General features: G+C 33.0%; 2 protein-coding genes across 2 annotated transcripts; one reads left to right on the plus strand and one right to left on the minus strand.

Moving 5' to 3' along the window:
• Nucleotides 1-15930: 15930 nt before the first annotated feature.
• On the minus strand, nt 15931-17364 carry LOC122278873. Its single transcript, XM_043089085.1, has one exon. The coding sequence runs from the start codon at nt 17196-17198 to the stop codon at nt 16221-16223; it is 978 nt and encodes a 325-aa protein (XP_042945019.1). The 5' UTR covers nt 17199-17364; the 3' UTR covers nt 15931-16220.
• A 6446-nt stretch (nt 17365-23810) lies between these two features.
• LOC122278650 (zinc finger BED domain-containing protein RICESLEEPER 2-like) lies at nt 23811-25511 on the plus strand. Its single transcript, XM_043088833.1, has 3 exons — nt 23811-23939; nt 24096-24562; nt 24647-25511. The coding sequence occupies exons 1-3, from the start codon at nt 23811-23813 to the stop codon at nt 25509-25511; spliced, it is 1461 nt and encodes a 486-aa protein (XP_042944767.1).
• Nucleotides 25512-26724: the final 1213 nt, after the last annotated feature.

The following is a 26724-nucleotide window of genomic DNA, read 5'->3' on the forward strand; positions in this document are numbered from 1 at the left end:
GGGGGGGGGGAATTTCAGCCCCTTCATCCTATTTTTTCAAAATTGGGTATTAATCACCAAATCACTTGTCCTTATTCCCCATCAACAGAATGGAAGTGTTGAACAACGTCACCACCATATTGTTGAAACAAGCTTGTCACTTCTCTCTCATGCCTCGGTTCCTCAACATTATTGGGCCAAAGCTTTCCAAACTGTCACATACTTAATCAATCGCATGCCCACTCCTGTTCTTAAAAATCATTCTCCCTTTGAAATTTTAATGGGTAAGACACCGGATTATTCTTTTCTTCATATTTTTGGTTTAGCATGTTGGCCAAATTTACGGCCTTATAATCATCAGAAACTAGATTTCCGATCTAAACAGCGCGTGTTCTTATGATACAGCCCAGATCATAAGGGGTATATTTGCTTCCATATTGAGTTAGGCCGTCATTATATTTCTAGGGATGTTCTTTTTGATGAAATGATTTTTCCCTCCTCCCAGCCCACTTCTATGTACCAATCGACAGACCCAACATCTAATGCCCTTCCCATCACTTCGAGTCCTCCTCTCCTTTCCTCAATTGAATCGGCAATAGACTCACCACTACAAACTCGGCCCATCACTTCATAGTCCACTCCTTCTACTCCGCCCACCTCTTCTACTCAGCCCACTAGCCCACTTGACTCTTCTCCGCATGCATCTCGTTCAAGTCCACGTCTTTCTCATACTCCTCTGGATTCTGACTCTTCATCTCAAACAAACCCTAGCTCTACTACCATTACACCTTCATCCATCACTACTTCTCCAATTTTGAGACCTCTTCTTCCCAATACATCTGAACCTCTCAAACACTCCATGGTCACTAGATCTCAAACCAATACCCTTTGTCCTTTTAGTCGAACAAATGGGACAATTCACTGGCCTTCTTCTAAACCTACGGCTTCTCTCAGTTCCAGAAGAACCCTCATCCTTTTCCGAAGCCTCTAAACACCTTGAATGGCGTCTTGCCATGGCCACTGAGTCCGATGCCCTCCACAATCAGACTTGGAAACTTGTTTCTCCCTCTCCAGCCTATAATCTTCTCGGTTCTAAGTGGGTTTTAAAGACTAAACGGTGAGCTGATGGAATACTAGAGCGTCGCAAGGCTCAACTTGTAGCTCAAGGGTTTCATCAGCAATCGGGTCTCGATTACACAGAGACATTTAGTCCTGTAGTAAAACCTACGACTATTCACCTTCTCCTTTCTCTGGCAATTTCGTCTAACTAGGCACTTCACCAATTCAATGTACAGAATGCATTCCTCCACGGCGACCTTGAAGAGGACGTGTACATGAAACAACCACCTGGGTTTGTGCATCCTGATTTTCCGCATCATGTATGTAAGCTACAAAATCCAATATTTTGTCAGAAACAGGCTCTTAGAGCCTGGTTTGCTAAGCTTCGTGATAAACTGTTGTCTTTAGGATTTTGTAGTTCCTCCTTTGATTATTCACTGTTTATCATGCGTGCTAACTCAGAGTGTTTGTTTATTCGAATTTATTTTGATGACATTATTATGACTGGGTCCAGTGCTCTGCTCATATCTGAATTTATTGCTGCTTTACGAGTTTCCTTTCCAGTAAAAGATCTCGGTTCTTTGCATTATTTTCTAGGTATTGAAGTGTATCAGAACACCTTTGGCCTTTTTTTATCTCAGTCTAAATATATTACTGATTTGTTACACAAAACCAACATGATAATTTACACTGTGTAAATTATAATTTTGCTCAAATACGTGAGAAGTACCATATTTGGTGTTAATTTATGAGAGTTTTATATATTCTTTATGTTCAAATTTGGTGTTCATCTATGGGAGTTTGATGTGTTGAAGGACAGATTTGGTGTGTTGTGATATCAGTTTTATAATGGGTACATTTATGGAAGTTTTGTACAGAAAAAGGAAGAGTAAGGGGAAGGGTATTGGGCACTCAAGCAGCTCGGTGTTATATATTTTTTTTGATGGGCACTCAAGCAGCCCAGATTAGTGAAGCCAAACAGTCTAAAGCACAAGCAGCTGTTATATATATTTTTTGTTGGGTAACATCTTGCGATTGTAATTATTTTGTGATAATTTACTCAAGTGATGGATGAGTAGTTGTTATTATTTTTTGATGAAAAACAACCAGCTCAAATGCAAAGTACTGCATTTATACTACGGCTATATGTGTAAATATTCCACGTTAATATTTGATGGGTACCTTGAGTGGTTGTTATTATTTTTTAATGAAAATAGACCACTTGTTGATGGGTAACTTGAGTGAATGGTTTGTTGTCTCCTACTACAGGGTTATTATTTGGCAGATGTTGAACTGGCATTACACTACCCAAGTTAGCAGATTTTAGGATGTTGATGGCCACATTAACAACCACCATATGTTTTATATATATATATATATATATATTTTTATATATGTTAACTTCTATAGTGTAGCTTTTATTTAATACATATTTATATATATAGAGCATTTGTCATGGTATGTCTCTTTATTTATTTATTTAAGATCAGTTAGATATGTAAAGTTTGTCTACGAAGTCCAAATTTTTTATAATGTTTTGGTCTATCCAAACATTCACCTTAATTGGTTTGTTGATGCCAACTTAAAGTTTCTTACTAAGGAGTCGATCAGAATGTATATAATTGGTTTGTTGATGCCAGATTTAAAGTTGGACAAGCAGGTGTCGTGTGCATGAGTTGTTAACTTGCCCAGATAAGCAGTACCTACCATTTTAAATTCATACTACTAATTCGGTGTACATGTTCCATGGGAGTTACTAGATCAACTTTACCTAAAGATATGACCAATTCTAACTTTACATAGCAATTTAATCTTTGAAGAGTTAATCACATTTCAGCAAAATAACTAAGCAATACAGATTCAGCAATAAAGATAAATGCAAAATCTGGGCATCTGATCAGTACCACAAAATGTTTCAGCAATACAAATTCAGCAAACTAAGCACATTTCGGCATATGCATGGTTCAATTTATTTCAAGTACTGAGCAACTGAACAGTACCACAGACTTTTCAGCAATACAAATTCAGCAAAATAAGCACATTTCGGCTTCACATGGTTCAATTCATTTCAAGATCTGGGTACCTGAATAGTACCACATAGCCCTTACAGCACCTGAATTTTCCCACTACACTATCTTCACAACACTATCATACTTTCCAAATAGACAAACTAAATGAGCTGCAAGTCACATTTTGCTCAAAAACACAATCAGCAGTTTCATCAGAATGATTTGTCAGTTGCCTACTTGTTCTAATAATTTCTTACACATTTCCATAACTACTAGTCTAAAGCACAAATTCACAAGTTCAAGCTTTATACAAAATGTTTGACAATCAGTGAGTATTCACTGTGATCGTGAGAAGTACAAATAAAGTAATATACAAATTATAAGATAGAGCTTTATATTTCTGCATTGACAACCAACTCCCAAGTCCCTCTTGACAATTTCGCCATCTCTTTTTCGAACCTCTTCCATCCAATTTCGAATCTCTTCCATTCAACTTCGAACCTCTTCCTCTCTTCTTTAAACCTCTTCCTATCTTTTTCGCAACTCTTTGGCTATTTGTTGAAATTGAAACTCTGCCTTAGTTTTCTGAAGTTCTTCCTCATTCCTTAAGGAGTTAATTTCTATTTTAACTAGTTCTTTTTCTCTTTCATGGCCGCTATCACTATCTGCCCATTTGAAATAGTTGCAGTGTGGTAACCCCTGTATAAACAAACCAACGAAAGGCATAGTAAATTAACTTGTAATTTTGACTCAAACCCAAACAGAGCAAGTGCTTCTGACTCCAATTTTTTTTAACCTGAGAATTATACATTGAACACCCAAAGAATGATCGACCTGGATTTCTTGGCGTATTCGATGTTCTAAGCGAGGCGGGTGACCCACAAGTGCACATTGGATTGTTTCTCAAAGTATGAGTTAAAGTGAAGAAAAAGAATCTTCACTCGATACCTTTTCTCAAGAAAACATTTTCCCAAAATAGGCAATGGAGTATACTGTTGCTATGAAAAAGAAGTTTTTCTCATTTTGAGTTTATGCTCGGGTTAAGAAGTATATTTTTTTAAGAAGAGAGGTGGAGCAACTTAGTTACCATTAGGGGAGTGTTTGGGGAAAACAGATAAATCATATTAGTGTCAGGTGTTAGGGCAATAAGAGCCTTAATGTCATGAACACAGCCAGAAACACAAGGATTAATTTCTTATCCATAAATGATAGACCCAGCCCAATCAATGAACAAAACTGCACAAGTTGAAACTACACAAGCACAAATTCGAGCTAAATGTTTATGTAGTGTAAAACAAAATATAAAAGCAGTTTCAACATATTTTATAAAGAAAAATGGGGCACATCAGTTAACGGTTCCATGAAAGCATGCATATATGCAGATCCATTGTAATGCAGTCAGGTTTGCAATTGCCTTTATTGTTGCAGATAAAAGGGGCTAGCTAGCAGTTACCTAGCTACTTTTTCAATAAAAAATGTATGATATCACTTACATTGGATATTAAAATGTAAGTGATATCACGATACTACTTGCAGATTTAAATTAGCTATTTAGCTATTTCAAAAAAATATACTTTAATTACCTAAAAAGATCACTTTCTGAGTTTTCTAGCTGTACAAATGATATTATAATATGAGTGGTGGAAGTTTAAGGTTGGATTTTGAATGATCAACTTGATAGTTCCTCTAGAACTTGGTGTTTGAATGAGGAATCGATCTCTTGTTAGTTAACATATTCTACTCTATTACATTCTAGTCTCCTGTGTAATTATTGCTTTCCTAAGTCTCTTTCATATGTCATTTTAACCATACTACTATCAATTTTTTCTGTCTGTCATGTATTTCTTTCCTTCTAACTTTTTCACACATCATTTTTTGTAGATGTTCCATCTGATACCAACACCACAGGGGGGTTTTTACATGTTGAATGACATTTTTTGCTTGAATTATTCATGAGGAGTGTTAAGACAATTCAGTAATTTGACAGATAACTCTGTGTTAATTTTTTTTAAATGTTTGAATTGAACATCGAAAGTTAAAACCAAATTTTGTTTTAAGGTTTGATTTATATTATAATATGATCAACTTGATAAATGGCTTGTTAGATTTTGATGGTTTCAGTTTAGGAGACCTTCAGTTCAAACCTCTTCAACAAATTAATCTAAACACACAAATCAACTATATTTTTACAAATAAAATAAGTTCAAATTTTCGAACCTATTCCTTCCACTTTCTCGGCAGCCAAACAGGACATCAAAACGTAATGCTTTCTGTGTGTCAACATTAAAACACTATACATAACTCAATCTTCGTACAAAAATGAAAACTATTCATTTCTGAACAGAAACCCTAGCAAAAAAATGTTCGGTGTGAAACCAAAACTATACATTTTCAAACAGAAACCCTAAAAAAAAATTTTGAATACAGATTATTTGCTTCTACTTTATTCATCTTATTAAAATATAGACCAAATAACCAAAAGCACCATTGAGAGAGAGACAGACCTGTTAGGCTCGATTTTGGGTTTCCAAACTCGGATCTACATCGTAGAGTCCAGGAACAACATCGATGATATTGAAAACAAAAAACCGCAATATATCAATAGATAAAATAACTAAAAGCAGGAGAGAGAGAGAGAGAGAGAGAGAGAGAGAGAGAGAGAGAGAGAGAGAGAGAGAGAGAGAGAGAGAGAGAGAGAGAGAAGGGAAGACCTTTCAATCTCGATTTAGGGTTTTCGCAATCTCTACAAATCTACGCCAACCAAGAGAAGAAATACAACTGGTTTTCAGTCAAGATTAAGCTGCGAAGTTACAGCATCATACGGGGGAGAGATTGATAGATGAGAAGAGTTTCATACGGGGGGAGGGAAAAGCTGAACGAAGGGAAAGGAAATCTGAACGGGGGGAGGGCAAAAGATTTCACTTTAATTACGAAATATGTCAGATTTCAATCCCCAAAGATATTTGCTGCTTTTCCCGCTTAGCATAAAATGCCCCGTTTCATTTATTAATCTACGTCAACAGTTTGGTGCGCAATTCGTCCCCCCCGTGCCTGCATTCAGACTTTTCCATTTTAGGGTGATGTGTTTCATGATTTTGTTCACTCAAAGTTTACACTAGTGTAATTTCACTTTTTTTCTTATTTTTCTTTTTTCTTGTAAATATATTTTAAATATTTTCATCTACAAATTCGTTAATAATAACTTTTTTAACTATTAAAAAATAAAAAATTTATAAGAGCAGTCAAAATGAAATAGCAAAATCATGAGACTAAATAGTATTGACAATATATATAACATCGAGCTAATCGAAATCATTTTTGGTTAAATGTCGGATATCGAATTTGTTGAGTGTAACGAAGTCGATTCGCCCCACGTAATAGCTTAAGGGCTAGCTTGGTTACATGAAATCAAATTATCTTATCTTATTTCATCTCATATAATTATTATAATTTTATCAAATTTCTATACAAAATATAATAAAAAAATTAATTTTTTCAAGTTTTAAAATAAAATTAATATTAAAAAGTTATATTATAATAATATTTTATTTAACTTTAAATAAAATATCTCATCTTATATCATCTCATTATCTCAATTGTATAAGGGCACGAGTCCTAAATATTCCCACTCCATAAATGTAAAACAGATACCATGTTCAAGAAACTTTCTGAAATAGGCAAGGACTACGTACTAACCCACTTCAATAATAATAATAATTATAATAATTATAATTATAATAATTATTAATTTAATAATTTTTTTATTTAATTTATTTTTATCACATCTTATAATTCGACTAATTAAATGTTAATAATAATTATATTTGTTAAAGTAAGAAAGTATTATTTTAATATTTATTGAAGTATTATTTTTATCAAATTTTGGAGTGAGAAATTATTGTTTTAATGTTTGTTGAAGTTACTTATAGTATTGGCAATGGACTAGCTAAGTGCCAATGCAAGTCTATAATTTGGTTATATGTGAATAAAAGCATCCACATTGGACTAGCAAGTGCTCAAAAGTTCAACATATGAGTTACAGTAAATTAGGGGACCTCTCCATTGTTGGTGAGTTAATGTTAATGGTTTATCTGATTATTTTATTCTTTTAAGTAGCATCACCCTCTCTCTTTCCCTTGTTTTTTACCCTTTAAACCCCCTTCCCTCATCACCCTCATCTCTCCCCCTCGTCGCCCTCATCTTTCCCGTGTTTGACCCTCTTCTCTCGGATGAATTGGTTGGATTCTCCGAGCTGCTTTTAGGCCAAGCCAAACTGTAACTCTTCCTCTCTCTTCTCTGTGCATTTTCTCTGAGTCTCTCATCTCCCTATTCTCTCATTTTTTGTTTCGATTCTAATGTAATCCCAAAAATCTCTCATTTTCTCTTCAATAAGAAACTAAACGGAGTCTTCGTGGTGGCTTTGCCACTCTCGTAGTGGCTTCTCTCCGAAAACCCTAGCAACAGGACCGAGCTCTGCCAGATCCATCCTTCTTTTCTCGATACGTAGCTACTCTTCCATTTTCCCTTCTCGGATATGGAAAACTGGCTCATTTTTTTCCTACCCCTATTTACATTTTACTCACTGAAACTAAACTTCACCACGACAATTTATTCTCTTCATTTTCTCTGCGATTTTGATATCTCTAAGATCTTGTCGCCCTCATATCTCAGTTATGTGATATATGAAAAAATGTGTGTCATTATCTAGAAATGATGCATTATCTTCTTTAAATTCAAAATGCTTAATGATGGATTAGTTATGTTCTTTTGGATTTGAAGAATTTTGTTCTCTTGCAGTGCTGAAATTAGAACATTGCTTCAAATTGTGTTTTGCATGATTGATAAGTGACTATATTGTTGTTTTTCATAATTTATAGGAATTTAGGATTTTGCAATCGCACGTGTGGATACTCTGTGGATTAGTACATCTATTATTGAAAAAGTTTGACTACATTTCACATTTTGCACTAGAAAAGGCATTTCTATTGCATTGAATAATTATCCTTTTGAACTCATAATATAGGTGTAGAACATAGGCTGCAAAAAAAAAAAATCAACGAAGTACATACTAAACTGGTTGGATTCTTTACTGGTTAAATGCTCTGCTTTGTATTTATTTGGAGTATGCAATGAGCATGAAAAGGGTATGAATTTGTAAAATGTCAAATGGGTATCAATTTGTGAAATGTGAAATTGGGCAAGTTATTTGGGGTTAATATGTATCAAGGAGCTATGAATGTTCTGTTGTTTTGTTTTGGTGTGTGAATGTTCTGCTGTTCTTTTTGGTTTAAGTATTTCAAGGAGCTATGCCTTTAGCCTTGTTGTAGCCTTGGTTTAAGTATTTCATACATAAGAGGATATTTTTGACTAAGAGGATATTGAAAACTCATATTGTCGTGTCATTGTCTTAGGATTGCTTTCGATGAAAGCTTCTTAAGGATATCTACCAAAAGGGAAAAGCTTGGAGTTGAATGGGTGCCAAATTCATTTTTGCACCAGCCAATGAGAAACGACCACGTAGACACTCAAAAAAAATTGAAGATGAGCCCACATGCACCAAATGTTGCCTTCTTTCTCTACCTCCCAACCCCCTCGAAAGACCCATCTTCATTCAACGAGCTCCCATTTGCGTTCAATGAGCTCCCCCCATCTTCTCATTTCTCTCCCACCTACAACTCCACATCTGCGTTCAATGAATCAACAAACCTAGCCCTCTTCTTTCTCTCCCTCTCGAGCTCTCATCTCCTCGTGTGGGCATCTTATTCATGATATTCAGATCTTGCTCTCTAACTTACGAAAATGGAAATTTCATTTTGTGCCAAGGGATGTTAATCAATTGGAAATTTAGCTAAAGTTGCACATAGTTTAATTGATAAATCTATTTTCTTGTGTGGTGTTCCAGCTTGTACTTGGGATATTGTATATTCTTATGCTTACTAATGGAATTTAGTTTGTTTTCCTCAAAAAAATAGAAAAAAAAAAGTATTGAAACATGGTTTGTCAATTGGAGAAGTGCCGACTGCTAAACATAGAAAAGGGAAGACGGATCTGTTGCATTTGTTGTGTCTCTGCAAAGAATTGACCGAGCTTCAATAATAGAACGAGGGGGCTCAAGATCTTTCTCTTGTAGGGCATTTCTCTGCAATCGCTTTGCATTAAAGAAGCAAAGGTGTCTTCCAACATCTACAAAAATCAAAACAAAATATAGGATTGGTGCAAATTTGATAGGAAATTGCACATGAGCAATGACTACAGTAGCGTAGCACCCACCACAAACTTCAGCATATAGGGCGAAAATGCATAATGGTCTTGAAAATAACTAGATAGACGAATGATGAGTGATCTTAATACTTACCACAAGAGCATAATAAGCTCCATTATACCAAAATCAATTTTCCTTTCTTTCTTCGAGAAATCTCAAAACAATCTAGCATAAACAATTGAAAATTTGAAATGCATTAGACTTTCTGAGAAATTTAGTAAACCTGGTAGATAACGCTACAATTTTGAGAACTCGTTTCAAGAACCTAAATTATATCAAAATCTAGACCCGTTGAAATCTCGTCTCAAGAACCCAAATTACGAGGAGGAACGCCACAAAGGTTGTGATTTACCTTTGATAAGTTCAAGAGTTCAATTAAGAACAAGAGAAGAAAACTCACTCACAATTAAAATTTGAATAAAATGCCTGCCTTGAAATGGCTGGTTACATCCTTTAAATACCCTCCCCAAAACATGATAAAACCCTAGACTAAAATTTGAGACACTTTCTCTCAAAAATGCCTTTAGTGAACAGTAGCTGCGGGTACTGTAGCCTGAACAGTGTCAAGCTACAGTACTTCTAAATCCTAGTTCAAATAAATAAGACATATGTGGGTTAAGCATTCTCAAGCCTATTTATTCAAAACTAATAATAAAAATCCTTTAAACAAATTAAAAGCCTTAATATCTAAAGGTCATGTTTCTAAGTCAAGTCTTCCATAGCTTGGATCAAGTGGATCAAAACTAGTTTTTCTTCTTTCAAGCCCATCTTGAGTGTTGGGCTCTTGCCAACTTCTTCCCAAGTGGTTTGTACTAATATTTGCATTACTTCATTAATCTTCTTGGCTCTCGATCTTGTAATGGTCCATCTGGAACTTGCAAAAGATCTTTAAGAGTAGGCTCGTCTTGGTTCCCATCAGATTTTCTTCACATGTCCCATTCTACCCCATAATCCATGGCAGGTCGTAATGGATATCCAACTAGTAAAAACCTCATGCTAGTTATAGAGCCCATGAGTTGTGAACTCAACAATTGCATTCTTTCACGGCGAGAGAAAAAATGAGAGGGAGATGGAGATAGATCGATAGAGGAAGAGCATGGCGGCTTCTATTGGTAACTTAGTGGAACCTTGATGAGCCAACGACATGAGAAGAGAAGAGGGGTTGTTCAGTAACGAGTAGAGAAAGAAGGCAACATTTGGTGCATACGAGTTCATCTTCATTTTTCTTGAAGTGCCTACGTGGCCGTTTCTCATTGGCTGGTGCGAAGATAAATTTGGCACCCATCCAGCTCCATTTCCCCTACCAGAAGTATGACTATATTTGAAAGTTTCTTTCAAATTGAACATAGTGCTGGAGTGGAGGACATTAATTGAAAGTTTGTATTGTATAGTGGGAACATTTTAATGGCAAATTGATGTTACCATTTCTTTAGCTCATCTTGTATTTAAATACTACAACATGATTAAATATATGAAGTGTATCAACAAATTTGACAAAAAGAAAATATTAAATAATAAATGAAGTGTATTTACAAAATATACAAAGAAAATTTGTCAAATATTATTAAAATATATAATATTATATTATTATTTTGACTTTAAGATGGCTCGTCCAATGTGGATTTACCTAGCCAAAAGTTGATGCTATAGCCAAAAGTTAGGGTTCTAGCCAAACTTTGAACTTGGCAATGGCTAAGCCAATGCTCTTTAGTCTTTCATATTTGGTGGATGATTGTAGCTAACATTCAAATTCTTTTAGCAATGTCCAATCCAATGTGAGGTTTTTTTTGGCATATATTAACCAAATTTTAACTACCTTTGAACTTTAGTCAAGCCAATGATGATGATCTGAGGGGATTATTTTGCATCCACTCTAGGATTAACATATGAACATACCTAGGAACCGCTACGTTTTGTAGTTTTGATTAAGGGGTTTCCACTAAATTAACAAACCAAGCTCGAATGAAATTTACAATAAAAAAGTATGCTAGTGCCACGTATTTTTTTTTTAAATAAGTAAATATGAGACTCACATGAGAAATTAAATTTTTAACAGTGAATGCAACTCTTTTTCAAATAAAATATGCGACAATTATAAAACTCATGATTGTATCTAACATTACTTATAAATAAAACTCTCAATAGTTAAGAGCCAAGTATATGCAAAGATGCTGCTAGTAATGAAGATTTTATTGAAATAATCTATTTACATTGACTTATTAACAGATTAAAGTTTAAACATTATGAAACCTTTCTTATTGTCATAAAAAGTAGGCGCTTTTAAATTGTTTTGAGCATCATTCACACACAAAGAGTTAAATGGTTTGTTTACTAACCTACTTACAAGAAAAAAGCAAACTAAATCTATCTAAATTTTAGTCAAGAGTACCCAAAGAGGCTCATATTAGTCAAGTGTTATGAAAAAGCCTTAGTTCAAAAACTAAATATAGAAAATACTTGTATGGTTTTCAGCAAAAATGTTTGCATCAAACAACAAAAAGAGATTATGGCTTTGGTGTGTGTGTGTGTTTTTTTTTTTTTTTTTGGGGGGGGGGGGGGGGGGGGGGGGTGAACTATCTAGCAATATGTCAAATATCTGGGCCTCCCTCCAATGAAACTTCAGAGCTAGAAAGAGAAGTTGTTGTTACAAGGAGGAAAATAAGTGTTGCTAAGTTGTAGTCATGGCAGTCTTAACATACACTGAGATGTTTCAAACTCCCTGGGAGTTTATTTTCTGAGTAGGGGTGAGAATGTTCCTGGGGGTGATAGTCAAAATTTTTAGTCCATCATTTTCCTTGGACCAAACCGAACTGAACACCCCTAGGGACTGGACCGGGTTGGACTATTAGCTATTAGTCCCGTCCAATCCATTCGGTCTAACTCTTTTTTTAAATAAAATATAAAAATCGATTAATATTAAAAATTTATTTAAAATACTAAATTAAATTATGTGACTTATTAAATGAAAATTATATAATAAATTGTACAATTAGTAATATATACTAGTACTATATATTGTAGTTATACATTAAAGAATATAATACTTGTGTAATATTGTATATATTAATAATTATTTATATAAATAATAAAAAAATTTATTTTATTTCAGTCCGATCCGGAGTGAAAAACTCTTGAATCAGGACCGAACCAAATAAATTCAGTTTTATAAAAATTGGATCGGACTAGACCAGACTCAATTCGGTTCGGTCCAGTCTAGTCCAAAAATGGCTGGTTTGGTTGGTTTCTCCAGTTTGGAGTGGTCGAATCTCACCCCTAGTTATAAGCTAGAAAATATGATGGCAATATCTTGTAAAACTAAGTATTTCCCCCATACTACTTTTTGGGAGTCGAAATTGGGCCCAACTCTATCATATGCTTGGAGGGGCATTTGAGAGGCAAAGTATTGATGAAAGGTTGGTAATGGCAAATCAATTAATATTTGAACTGATTTCTAGCTACCTGAATATAGACTCATCCCAAGATTTCAAAATCAATCTAACTTTTAGGAAAATGATAAAGTAGAAAGCCTTATTGATGCAAATGCAAAATGATGGAATGTTGAGCAAGTAAGGAAAGTATTACCACTAAGAGAAGCAGCTGAAGTGCTGTGGACATGACAATAGAGAAGACAAATTAGTATGAGAACATGAAAAGAGTGGAATTTTCGGTGTTAAGAGTGCTTACAAATTTTTCCTTGCTACAAGAAGATCAACTAATAAAGGGGATTATTCAAGTGTAGCGGGAGCAAAGTTATATGGAAACAATTGTAGAAACTACAAGTTTCAAATCGAGTTAAGGTGTTTGCATGGAGAATATGCAGAAATGAGATTCCCACCAAGAAGAATCTAATGCATAGAAAGGTTTTCTTGGAAGATCAATGTCCTTTTTGCAATGGGGTCTTTGAAGATGTTTCCCATGCTCAGTTAGCAGTTCCATTACTTGTTACAAGTAAAGGAGTGTTATGATATTATAAGCTTAGCACAAAAGGTTCACACCAAAGGAATTAAAGATGACCTGGACAAATTCTTTCTCATTGTCTGGGATTTTTGATATAGAAGAAATAAAAAAAGTATTCAAAGGGAAGAATCTTCATCCTGATCAATTGATGAATCATGCATTATCTTTATACAATAAGCATAATGAGGCAAAGAAGGGAACGACTCTGTCCAAATACTCTTTCTGGTTGGTTATCACCATCTACAGGAACTGTGAAGTTGAATGTTGATAGAGCCTTTTTTAATGATCAGTGTTAGGCTATGAGGTTATTCTGAGAGATGGCAGAGGAAAGGTTCTCATGGCTGCGAGTAGAAAGGAAGCTGAGGTGAATGATTCAATGGAAATCGAGTTGCTAGCCATTTTAAGAGGATTACAACTATGTGTCCCCATGGGTTTACATGATCTAGTGGTGGAAGTGACTCACTCCTTGTTGTTAATAAATGACTAGCTACTGGCCAGAACTTGTCTTTACTAGGAAATCTTTTCTATGATGTTAAGGAGCTAATGAGGATGATTCCAAGATGCTCAATTTAGTATACAGTCATACAACAAATAAAGTAGCACACAAATTGGCAAAGCATGCATAGAGTCTTGAAGACATTTTAGTTTGGTGGAATTCAGTTCCAACTTGAATTTCATAAATTGTTTGGTCTGATTCTATGATGTAACTGAGTTTTCAACTTCGAAGAAAGTTTCTTATTCCTATAAAAAAAATTGTACTACTATTCAATATTTTATTATCACTTTTTCACTATTATTCACAAAATATCTAAAATCATCTCACTATCCAAATACAACCTAAGAGCTGGTTTGGTTACACAAAATCAAACTATCTCATCTCATCTTATCTTATATAATCATTACAACTTTCTCAAATTTTTAAACAAAATATGATAAACAATTAAACTTTTTCAAATTAAAAAATAAAATTAATATTAAAAAATTATATTAAAGTAATATTTTATTTAACTTTCAATAAAATATTTTATCTCATCTCAACTCAACTATATAATTAAACGAGTTCTAAGGTTAGATTCGGATGTTGAGATGAGAATTTTTCATTAGAGATGAAAGTTAAAAATTAAATAAAATATTATTTTTTAATATTATTATTATTTTAAAATTTAAAAAAATTAAATTATTTTATATAAAAATTTTAAAAAAATTATAATAATAAGATAAAAATTTTATGTTTGAAAAACCTTCTGTATTCCCAACCATAGATGTACAACAGATACCATGTTCAAGAAACTTTCTGAAATAGGCTTTTCACCACCCATGGACTACCCTATATGAACCCACTTCAATAATAATTATTATTGTTATAATAGAACTACCCCCTAAGCAATCAGCCTTCTCAACTACGCATGCATACGTGATGATGATGTATCTGTATCTAGGCTGCGTTTGGATGTTTAGTTGAGTTGAATTGAGTTGAGATGAAAGTTGAAAGTTAAATAAAATATTGTTAGAATATTATTTTTTAATATTATTATTATTTTGAGATTTGAAAAAATTGAATTGTTTATTATATTTTGTGTTGAAATTTAAAAAAATCGTAATGATTAGATGAGATGATTTGAGATAAGTTGAGATGAATTTGATGAATTGTTCTCATTGAATTGATCACATATTCAAATTTTAATTAATATCACGTAAATTTATATTTATTTATTATATTTAAATTTAATCTTTATATTAAATTGTTCATTTACTCTTTATATGATAATAAAATAATATTAATTTAATAATTTTTTTATTTAATTTAATTTTATCACATTTTGAAGTATTGTTTTTATCACATTTTGATCATATTTTAGAGTGAGAAAGTATTATTTTAATATTTATTTATGTTACTTAATCTTCCATATTTGGTGAATGACTGTAATTAATATTCAAATTCTTTTAGCAATGCACAGTCTAATGTGGGGTTTTTTATTTTTTTATTTTTTTGCACATATCAACTAAATTTTAGCTATTATTGAACTTTAGCCAAACCAACAAAGATGCTCTGAGAGGATTGTTTTGCATCTACTCTGAGATTTGCATATGAACATACCTGGAAACCACTATAGTTTTGTAGTTTTGATTAAGGCCACTAAATTAATAACCCGAGCTCAAAAGAAATTTACGGTCAAAAAGCATGCAAGTGTCACTTTTTTTTTTTTTTTTTTTTTGTTAAATGAGTAAATACGATAGTCATATAAGAAAATTAATTTTTTAATAATTGACTTAATTCTTTTTTAAATAGAATGCGTGGCAATTACAAAACTTAAGATTATATTTAACATTATTCATAAACAAAACCCTCAATATTCAAGAGCCAAAGTATACGCAAAGATGCTGCTACTAACCAAGATTTTATTGAAATAATCTATTTACATTGACTTACTAACGGATTAAAGTTTAAACATTATGAAACCTTTCTTATTGTCATAAAAAGTAGGCGTTTTTAAATTGTTTTGAACATCGTTGACACTCAAATAGTTTGTTTACGAACCGACTTACAAGAAAAAAGCAAACTAAACCTGTCTAAATTTTAGTCAAGAGTACCCAAAGAAGCTTGTACAATCAAAAGCCAATTACCCCGAGTCCATAAAGCAAATGCAGAAAACACATGAAAACTGACCCAAACTTCAAGTTCCCCAAAACTTGTTTTTCAAGTTGAAAACACAAACTAATTGAATGGCGCAGGTGTCCGTGAGTAGATGAACACAGCAATTTCATTGTTTCTGCTTTCAATGTATGACTAGCTTACCTACCTTTTAATTTTAGTGACAATTTCCAAAGAACCACAGAGATTCTCTAGTACTGCCCAACTTTGTATTGAGGAGAAATTACTAATTATAGATGTCACAGGCAGGTAAATGAGATTAAAACAAAAAATACTAGTTAATTCATCGCAACACGAGCCGTCAACGTGATTCAGCGAAACCCAACCTTCTCTTCCTCCGGAAATTCATCTCTGTATCGGTTTTCTCTGCTGTTCTCGTCGGTTCTGATTTACACCTTGTGAGTATAACAGGCCGAATGGAGTCTGCTTCTTCCCCTGCTTTCACATCTTCAATATTTATGGATTTTATGAATCTTTCTCTTATTGCACATTCGAATTCTTTGAAAAATTTCAACTTTTCCACCGTTTGAGGACCTATTCTCGATTCTTTGTCTGAAGTTGACTCTCCTTCCGATGTGGGTTTATCAGTCTCCGATTGTTCCACTGTGTTTTCTTGCTCTGCTCTCTGTTCTGTGACTTCTGTTTCTTCCGTCGTCTGTGGTGAACCCCAGAATTTAGAGGCTAAAGATGACGATCTGTAAGGCGCGGATCTACACCTAGTCAATAACAAAGCGTTCTTTGGTGGGGAAGGAAAATTAGACATAAAGACCTCAGCTACTACTCTCTCATCTCCTTCCTTGTCTTCATCCTCTCGCTCTGAAAACTCACTGTCATTCCCGAGTTTCGGTTCAAAACCCGATGAGTCTCCTCGAATTTCGGTTTTTCGGAGAAAACGCACTTGGAAGAACAAGACCCACTTGCGCCAAGTCGGTCGGCTCGACGGGGACTTGATCTTTCGGGCGAGATGGTGACAAAAAAGGGCATTTCGGGGCCATTTGCACCGGCGTCTGGTTCCAGTCACACGCGGCCGACCTGTTCCGGCGGTGGCTGCTTGTCTGGAGGAGCGCTTGACCCGGACTTGGCCCATGCACGTGACTTTCGGTGAAGATGGCTCCTGGGTTTCAATGGCGGCGCCGTTCTTTCTTCGAAAAAACATCGGGCTTGAACGTGACCTGCCTCTGCTTCTGCTCCCGACGTTGGTCCCCCAAAACCTCATTAATTGGGGCGGGAACTTCTCGGTCCGACCCGGACTCGATATGGATTTTGAGGATAGCTTCATTTTCACTCTCGACTATCTCGATAAACAACCATGCGAGTTTCCTTTTAGGAGAGAGAGAGAGAGGATATGGCCAATATGGGTGCGTTATGGCTGTGGCTTTTACTGAGAATTTTTTGTCATCTTTGCACGGATGGGTGGATACGCTGTAGAGATTATTTTACGTTATTTCGTGGGGATTGCGAGTTTTGCTAGGTATAAGTAACGGCGTGCTGTCAATATTTTTTTTTTAATATTTAAAATTTAAATTAATATTAATTTTAATAAAATTTATTTATTAATTAATCATATTAAATTAGTACATATATTAATATACAATTATGCTTGTAACTAAATATTTTCTTTAGCTTTTGAAAGTAATTATCAAATGTAGTTTTTTTAGAAAATTGTGGAGTATCGATAGTTGTTAAAGCTCCGTTTGGGTAATGAGGTACTCTCAATATTTTTTATTATTAATTATTACTTTATTATTACTTTTTATCTACTTTTATTACTCTTTATTAATTTTTACATATTTTTATTAATATTCATTACTTTATTATTACTTTTTATATACTTTTTATTACTATTCATGACTATTCTCAATACTTCTAACCACCCAAACCCACTGTAAAGTTGTTTGTGTGTGATTTTTTCTTATGTTTTATTATACAACAAGATTGCATGTTATGTTTTTGTTTTGATAAGTATTATTCAAGAGATTTTATAAAAATAAATTCATAAATTAACAAGATATTATGTGATCTATTAGATATACTTTATAATCTAAATAATTTTACAATTTAACATATTACATTAATACACGTTATTTTTGTGAGTTTATTTTTTGAAATGACAATATTAGGACGCACACTATATGTGCACCCCAAATATGCACACTAGTGCAAATTGGTTTTTTTTTTTTTCCTTCTTTTAAGTATTTTTAAATGTACTTAACCATTAAAAAAAATAAAAAAAATATAAATTTATTAATAGTCACTTCCTTAATTATTAAAAATAATTAAAATAAAATATACGATTGGGCACATTTTGAAGTTATACTAACATTTTCCTTTTCTGAAATCTTTCTTTTTGATTAAGTATTTGTCATTTTATTTTACTCGTATCATATCCAAAGTTGAAGGAGAATTCAATTTAAAGAAATGATATTTACATTTGTAAAGAGAGCAAACGTTGCATAATTCTATTGAAAAAAATAAATAAATGTGAAACCTATATAAAAAAAAAAAATTAATTTTTTTAATAATTAATCTCATACTTTTCAAAATAATTATAAAATACTTTTACACTCTATAACTATATATATATATATATATATATATACTATTACTCTTGTAAGAAGGGCATTGATGTGTGAGGTGGGAGATAGTTACCGGATAAGGGAGTAGTTGTCCACTCTTTTGTTTGTTGCCATAGAGAGTGGCTGTCCACTCAGTCACTCAAAAGAATCCATTTTGTTCTTTTAATCATTTGGGTTCTTCGTCCACTCAGTCACGCGGTAATGTTTGGATCTCCACCAACCTGTTTAACTCTTGGCAATTTGTCTTTTAACAACCTGTACTTTGTGGGTAATCTTAAATTAATTCTTTACCAATCAAATCTTATTATATTAATAACTTTAAAGAGAAGGAATATTTGTTATCTTGTTTTTACATACTAAATACATACTGAAGTGGATTAATCCAGAATAATGAAAAAGTATTAGAGCTTTTAATTCTTTTAAAACTATAATAAGTTTCATAATAAATGATGAGCTGATGCGAAAAAGTAGCAAAACTCTTTCCATTGTGGAGATTGGTTCTTATATGCTAACTTGTAAAAATTATTTTACTCTATATTTATCCTTAATAATTTTTTTAAAATATTTGGAAACAATTTCCCGACTAGTTTAATGATGTACAGGTCTTAAATAAGAAATTTTTCGTAAATACATTTCGAGTAATTCAAGAAAATTTGAATCTTGGAGATCTAAAAATAATATACAATGAAGCCAACTCCTAAAAATAATTCAACGAAAAAATCCTTTACCCTCATGGCTCTTAACAATTATTTACACTAAAAAGATTTAAACTTTAAAAACCTGACAGGAATATACCACAAAGAACAAAACTTTTGCAGCTTAAACCAATCCCTAGAGTTTTCTGTATTGTTTAGTTCGTGGTCTATTAATGGGCCATTGAATTCTCTCAGGATTTGTTGACTTGAATCCTTTTTGGCATTGTGGGTCTCTTGAAGTGCCAACTAGGACGCCATTTCCCATGTATCATCGAAAAGTCTTAATACTGTCTTACATATGATTACGTGTCGGTTGACTCTTCTTAACAGAAAAGGACGTTAAATAGAAAGGAAATCTGGAAAAGGAAATCCTGCCAAACCTGAACATGTCTCTACCTTTTTAGCCTGTCTCTCTTACCAACAAGATTCCAACCTATGTCAGCTACTTTCCATTACTACCATAGTGAATTGAAAACAACTGCTCAGTGAGCCGATGCAATTTGGGAAAACCCACGATGTGAGAGGACGGCTGCCTCATTTTTAAGAGAAAAGTTCCAGTCAGATGAGTTTAAAATCTATTTTCACACCGACCAATAAAATTGCGACACATAGACACTTCAAGAGAAAAGAAATTGCACCCAGCAATACCCAATTTCCAACTCATCTCCCTTCCTTTCTCGACATGTAACCCTCTCTCCCTTTCTTTCTTCCGTTTTCTCATTGCACCAAACCTGCAACCCATTATCTCCTTTGATGGAAGCACTGTCTTAAGAATGTTGTGTCGGTTGAGATTTTAGAAGTAAATAGAAATACCGTCAGGTGTTGGTGGGAGCAAACAAAACATAGAGGGAATTTGATTAACCTTGCAGACGTGCAGCAGTTAAATGACGACTGATTGGAGCAGATGATCAGCTCATTTGACAGATTTGATCTTGTAGTTGGTGATAGCCCTTGTAATAATCTTCTGGTAGCAACATGCATCATCGAGATGGACTTGAGGGCAAAGAATGATACAGAGTAGAGAAAAAACAAAAAGTGCATTGGTACAAAGTGAAGAAAAAACAATAGAGACTTGTTGAAAGGGAAAGCTCTATCTAACTTTTAATTAATAAAAAGAAGGGCCTATAAATAGGCTTTACATCATAACACCCTAACCACGACTCCTATAAAATAGCATCACAACTAAGACACTTTCTCAACTACAAATCAAATAACAAATTCCTAAAGACTCGGTCTAACCCACCAATGACTAGAACTTTCAATGAATATTAATAAATATGAAATAAAACATTTAAATATTAACACCCTCCCTTAACCTGAAATCTGCAGATATCAGTTTAAAAGAAAGAATTAACCCTCTGCAAAGTCCTCCTTTAGAGCAGCACGTGAACAAACTCCAAGTAGACCACGCAACTTCACAAATGTAGCCAACTTGAGAGGCTTGGTCTGTATATCTGCAACTTGGTCTTCACTTCGACAATAAACCAGTTTGATTGTTCCATCATTACTGAGATCTCTTAAAAAATAATATTTCACATCAATATGCTTGCTTATTCCGTGTAGCACAGGATTCTTGGAGAGTTTGATTGCTGAGCTGTTATCACAAAAAACTGTAGTAGCTTCCACTTGCTTGAACTGGAGCTCTTCAAGAATTCTTCTCAACCAGACAGCTTGACAAGCACAAGCTGTTGCAGCAGTAAATTCAGCTTTTGTAGTTGACAAGGTGACAATTTGTTGCTTCTTAGAAGACCATGAAATAGCCCATGTGCCCAACATAAAAACACAGCTCGAAGTGCTCCTTCTATCATCTTGATCTCCTGCATAATCACTGTCAGTAAACCCGAACAGTTCTAACTTTTCACCCTTCTTGTAGAATAGCCCAAAATCTCTAATTCCTTTCAAGTAACGAAGGATTCTCTTGGCAGCTAACAAATGCATTTCTGTTGGATTCTCCATATATCTACTTATTAAGCTCACATAATACATTATGTCTGGTCTTGTTGCAGTTAAATATATCAAACTGCCAACAATTTTCTTGTAAAGTGTGCTGTCCACCTTCTTCCCTTCATGATCTTTGTTTAGCTTCAAGCCAAACTCAGTTGGAGTGCTTACAGGATTCCAATCCTTCATTTGAAACCTGTCCAAAATATCTTGCACATACTTCTTTTGAGAAATAAAGGTCCCATTAGCTAATTGCACTACTTCTATGCTAAAGAAGTAATACATCATATAGGGCTGTAAATGAACCAGTCTGTTCGAAAGATCACTCAATACTCGCTCGATTAAACTCAAATCGAACTCGACTCGTGAAAAAAAAAGGTAGTTCGTTAAAGCAGATACTCGCTCGATTTGTAAATGACACATACTCGATTAAACTCAACTCGACTCGGTTTAAGCTCGTTAAGGCTCGCTCGTTTATGCTCGACTCGATTAAAGGTCGTTCATATATATGTTTGTGTGTATGTATATATATATATATCTATCAACTTTTATACTTAAATATATAATATATAGCCTAATTACTTATACCTATTCACCTATGCATATATATTGAATATATTGTATATATTATTTAGTTTATCACTTAAAGACTTATTAAGTCATTAAATTATAATTTGTACAATAGTTGATCAGTATGACTTAATAATTTCATATATGATATGTTACTATATATTATTATGTAAGGTATGTAATATGAGACACATACCATGATGCTAATATATACGTATATATATGTAACTAGTTAACATTTATTCATAATAACTATAAATTATATGTTTACATAAATTAAAAATTAGTTATATGTTATAATTTTTTATTGTATAAAATGTTTATGACATAGTTTATAGCTCATAGTTAAATATTATTAATTCTATTTAGGATATATTTAATAAGTCTAGTTATATAAGTATTTTTCTTAAATTATTAACTCATTATATGTTTAAAAAATTATATTATTTATAGCCCATAGTTAAATATTATTAATTCTATCTAGGATATATTTAATAAGTCTAGTTATATAAGTATTTTTCTTAAATTATTAACTCATTATATATTTAAAAAATTATCTTATTTATTATATTTTTATAATATACTTTCTTTTATCCTTAATCGTTATAAAAAGCAACTGAAATGTTGCCTAACTTGCCTTGAAAGTTTTGTCTTTCTCACGTTATAATACGGTGTTTTGTCTTTTATGAATAAGATTTATTTTTAGTGCTTTTTGATATATGACTGCAGTTTTGAACCTGTGCGGGTAAATATCTGAGTTTATTTTTTATTATTTTTTATTTATGTTAAGATACGTACACTCATTACTTTTGCAAGAATCAAGTATATATAATTTTTAAATTACCTTTTAAACTTCTCAACTTTCTGATAATCTTTATTTTATTAAATTTAGTTTAACAAGTTAGAGCAGAGACCCTTCAAACGACGACGATAAAGTTCTCTTTTTCATTTCTTCTCTACGCACTACTCATAGTCACTAACAAAGAGTTCACTATAAGTTTTCCATTTCAGAGTATCAAAAGCTCCGATCTTCTTGTTTTCGGTAAAAGTAATCATTTAGTTTGTAAAAAAGATGTAACTTTTTTCGTTTGTAATTTATCTCTTGTTTTTCAATAAAAGTAATCATTTTTCCTGTTCTACATATAAAAAAGATGTAACTTTTTTAGTTTGTAATTTATCTCTTATGTTTCATTTCAGTCTTTGAGTCTCATTCTCTTGGCTCCACAGAATTTGGACCACAAAACAGAGATTCCTTTTTGTCTCACCACTATAGGTACGTATTTATATATTTTATGAATTTGTGTTATTGTTTGTAATTTTATGAATTTTCAAAGCAACTTTAATACATATAGTTGTTGAGGAGTTGGTTTGATTATTGGTTTGCCTTTTGCAATGCTAACATAATTCATGACACACGTATATAATTAGTTATGTTATTGTTATGTTTACACTTTTTTTTATACAATTTTATTTTTTATTTTTAATAAAACTTATTATGAAATCTGAATCTCTCATTAGATCCAATAAAATATTTATTTAGGTTTTGTAAATTCTATAAAAGATAATAGCTTTTTAGAGTAGTTTACACATACATGCGGGTAGTATCTACACAACCATGCACTTAATTCTTTTGAAGGAAATAAAAATAAAATAGATTAAATGTTATATAACATTCGTTATTATTTTTATAATGTGTGCATTTTCTACACTTTTATAACTTCTTAATTAAAAACAATTGAGTTTTTATACTTATAAATATTTTGTTTGCACTGTTATGTTTTAGAACAAATTCTATTGCCATGGAGGATCCAAGTTAATATGTAGAAAATGAAAATGAGTAAGTTGATATGAATTTGCTTGAAAGCCCTACACTCTCTAACCGTGAAGATGGTGACCCCCAAATATTAAGGATACTACCTCTACAGCGGGTGCAATTAGTGTGACTTCTAAGGATCCCCTTGACCACGCATATGAAAAGAAGACAAGGAAAAAGATTTCAGTTGTTTGGAAAGACTTCTCAATAATAGAGTTACTAGTAGTGAGAAGAAGTCACAGTGCAAGTGGTGTAAAGCATTACTCAGCATATCGAGATCAAGTTCTACTACTACTATGCGTAGACACAGAGATACATGTCTTGCACGTGTTGTATCTAACAAGAAGCAAAAGATTCTGAATATTGAATCTGAGGAGAATGATGATGCCGTCACTATTGGAAACTTTACATACGATCATAAAAAGGTACATGAACTTCTTTCTCATATGATTCTTTATCATGAGTACCCTTTTAATATGGTGGAGCATGTACTATTCAACAAATTTATGAAGGCAAATACACCCCATTGGTAAAAAATATCTCGTGCAACTGCTAAAAAGGATTGTATAAACACATATCAGATTGAAAAGAGAAAATTGAAAACATTATTAAGTGTTGTTGATAAGGTTAATATCACTACTGATATGCGGACTTCTGGCCAAAAGGTTTCATATATAGTGGTGACTTGTCACTTTGTGGATCCAGATTGGCTTCTTAAAAAACGGGTCTTGAACTTTTGTAATGTACCACCTCCGCATAGTGGTTTTATTATTGCTAATACTTTGCAAAAGTGTTTTGTTGATTGGGGTATTGAAAATAAAGTATTTACGGTGACAGTCGACAATGCCAAAGCTAATGATGTTGCCATTAGAATTCTCAAAGATGATTTTCAATTGAGAAAGCTCTTAACTATTGGGGGTAGATTATTTCATGTGCGATGTTGTGCCCATGTAACAAATTTGTTGGTGCAAGATGGACTTGGCCAAATTGGAAATATTATTAATTGTGTTAGAGAAGGAATCAAGTATTTGGTAGCATCTGAGGGAAGGTTGAAACAATTCAGTAAAATTACGAAACAATTGCAACTACCTTCTAAAAAACTGATATTAGATGTTCCCACTTGATGGAATAGTACTTACTTGATGTTGGTGACTGCTATGGAATTCAAGGAAGTGTTCCCTAGATTTCAAGATAGGGATCAAAATTTTCAATGGGTGCCTACACTTGAAGATTGGATGAAAGTTAAAAATATTTGTGATATTCTGGAAGTTTTTAATGAAGTGACCAACATTGTATTTGGAAGCGTCTATCCAACTTCTAATTTGTTTTTTCCTGAGGTATGGAGGATGAAAGAAGTATTGACTACGAAGAGTGTTGATAGAAATGAATATATTCAAGCAATGGCAAAAAAGATGAATGAGAAATTTGAGAAATATTGGGGTGAATGCAATTTGTTAATGGCAATAGCTGCGGTATTGGATCCAAGATACAAAATGGTGTTGATAAAGTTCTGTTTTCCTTTAATTTATCCCAAATTTGAAGCTTCTCAGAATATTGATCTTGTTTTTAAAGTTTTGCATGAGTTATATGATGAGTATGTCCAAGTTCATAATTCAAGAGCTATGGGGCAAACTATGCAGAAAAATATTAATGTAAGTTCTTCAAGCAGCTCTACCAATATTTTTGCACGAACTATGCCAAGTGAGCGGTCAATGTTCCAATCTTTCGTTAGAAGTGTTGACACTTTTCAGCCTATTAAGTCAGACTTGGATGTATATTTGGAAGAAGGTGTTTACATATGTGAGGAAGGTACTGATGCAAAGTTTGATGCTTTAGAATGGTGGAAAGTCAATAATCTCAAATATAAAATCTTGTCTAAGATGGCACGTGACATATTAGCAATTCCTATAAGTACAGTTGCTTCAGAGTCCACATTTAGTGCTGGTGGTAGAGTTATCGATCCATATCGAGCATCTTTGTCAATTGAAACGGTTTAAATACTACTATGTGGAGCAGATTGGGTTAGAGCACGCCATGGAATTAAGAAAGAACTAAAAGTAAGTATCATTTTCATATTAAAATTAAAAAAAAAAAACTTTCACTTTCATGAACACTTTAATTATTTTCTAGAGTAGAAAGGTACATGATTATTTTTATTTTTTATTTTGTAGGAGGAGTTGGAATTGGCAGAAATTATATTGCCATGATTGAAGCTTATGGATGGATGCCATGCAATGCAATACTTATGTATAATTCAAGCTTGTGTATGTAGAGGAGTAAAAATACTTATAAATATTTTTTGGGCATACATGAAGGGTCCTTTCATATTATAATTAATATTTTGAAATATGATATTATGGATAGATGTTATGCAATGCAATACTTGTATATAATTCAAGCTTGTGTATGTAGGGGAGTAAAAATACTTATAAATATTTGTTGGGCATACATGCAAGGTCCTTCCATATTATGATTAATATTTTGAAATATGATATTATGGATAAATGCTATGCAATGCAATACTTGTGTATAATTCAAGCTTGTGTATGTAGGGGAGTAAAAATACTTATAAATATTTGTTGGGCATACATGCAGGGTCCTTCCATATTATGATTAATATTTTGAAATATGATATTATGGATGAATGCTATGCAATGCAATACTTGTGTATAATTCAAGCTTGTGTATGTAGGGGAGTAAAAATACTTATAAATATTTGTTGGGCATACATGCAGGGTCCTTCCATATTATGATTAATATTTTGAAATATGATATTATGGATGAATGCTATGCAATGCAATACTTGTGTATAATTCAAGCTTGTGTATGTAGGGGAGTAAAAATACTTATAAATATTTGTTGGGCATACATGCAGGGTCCTTCCATATTATGATTAATATTTTGAAATATGATATTATAGATGGATGCTATGCAATGCAATGCAATGCTTGTGTATAATTCAAGCTTGTGTATATAGGAGAGTAAAAATACTTGTAAATATTTGTTGGGCATACATGCAGGGTTCTTTCATATTATAATTAATATTTTGAAATATGATATTATGGATGGATGCTATGCAATGCAACACTTGTGTATAATTCAAGCTTGTGTATGTAGGGGAGTAAAAATACTTATAAATATTTGTTGGGCATACATGCAGGGTCCTTTGATATTTTGAAACATGATATTATGAACTGACTTTTATTAAAG

Source organism: Carya illinoinensis, chromosome 10 (assembly GCF_018687715.1).
Source record: "Carya illinoinensis cultivar Pawnee chromosome 10, C.illinoinensisPawnee_v1, whole genome shotgun sequence".
Lineage (NCBI taxonomy): Eukaryota > Viridiplantae > Streptophyta > Magnoliopsida > Fagales > Juglandaceae > Carya > Carya illinoinensis.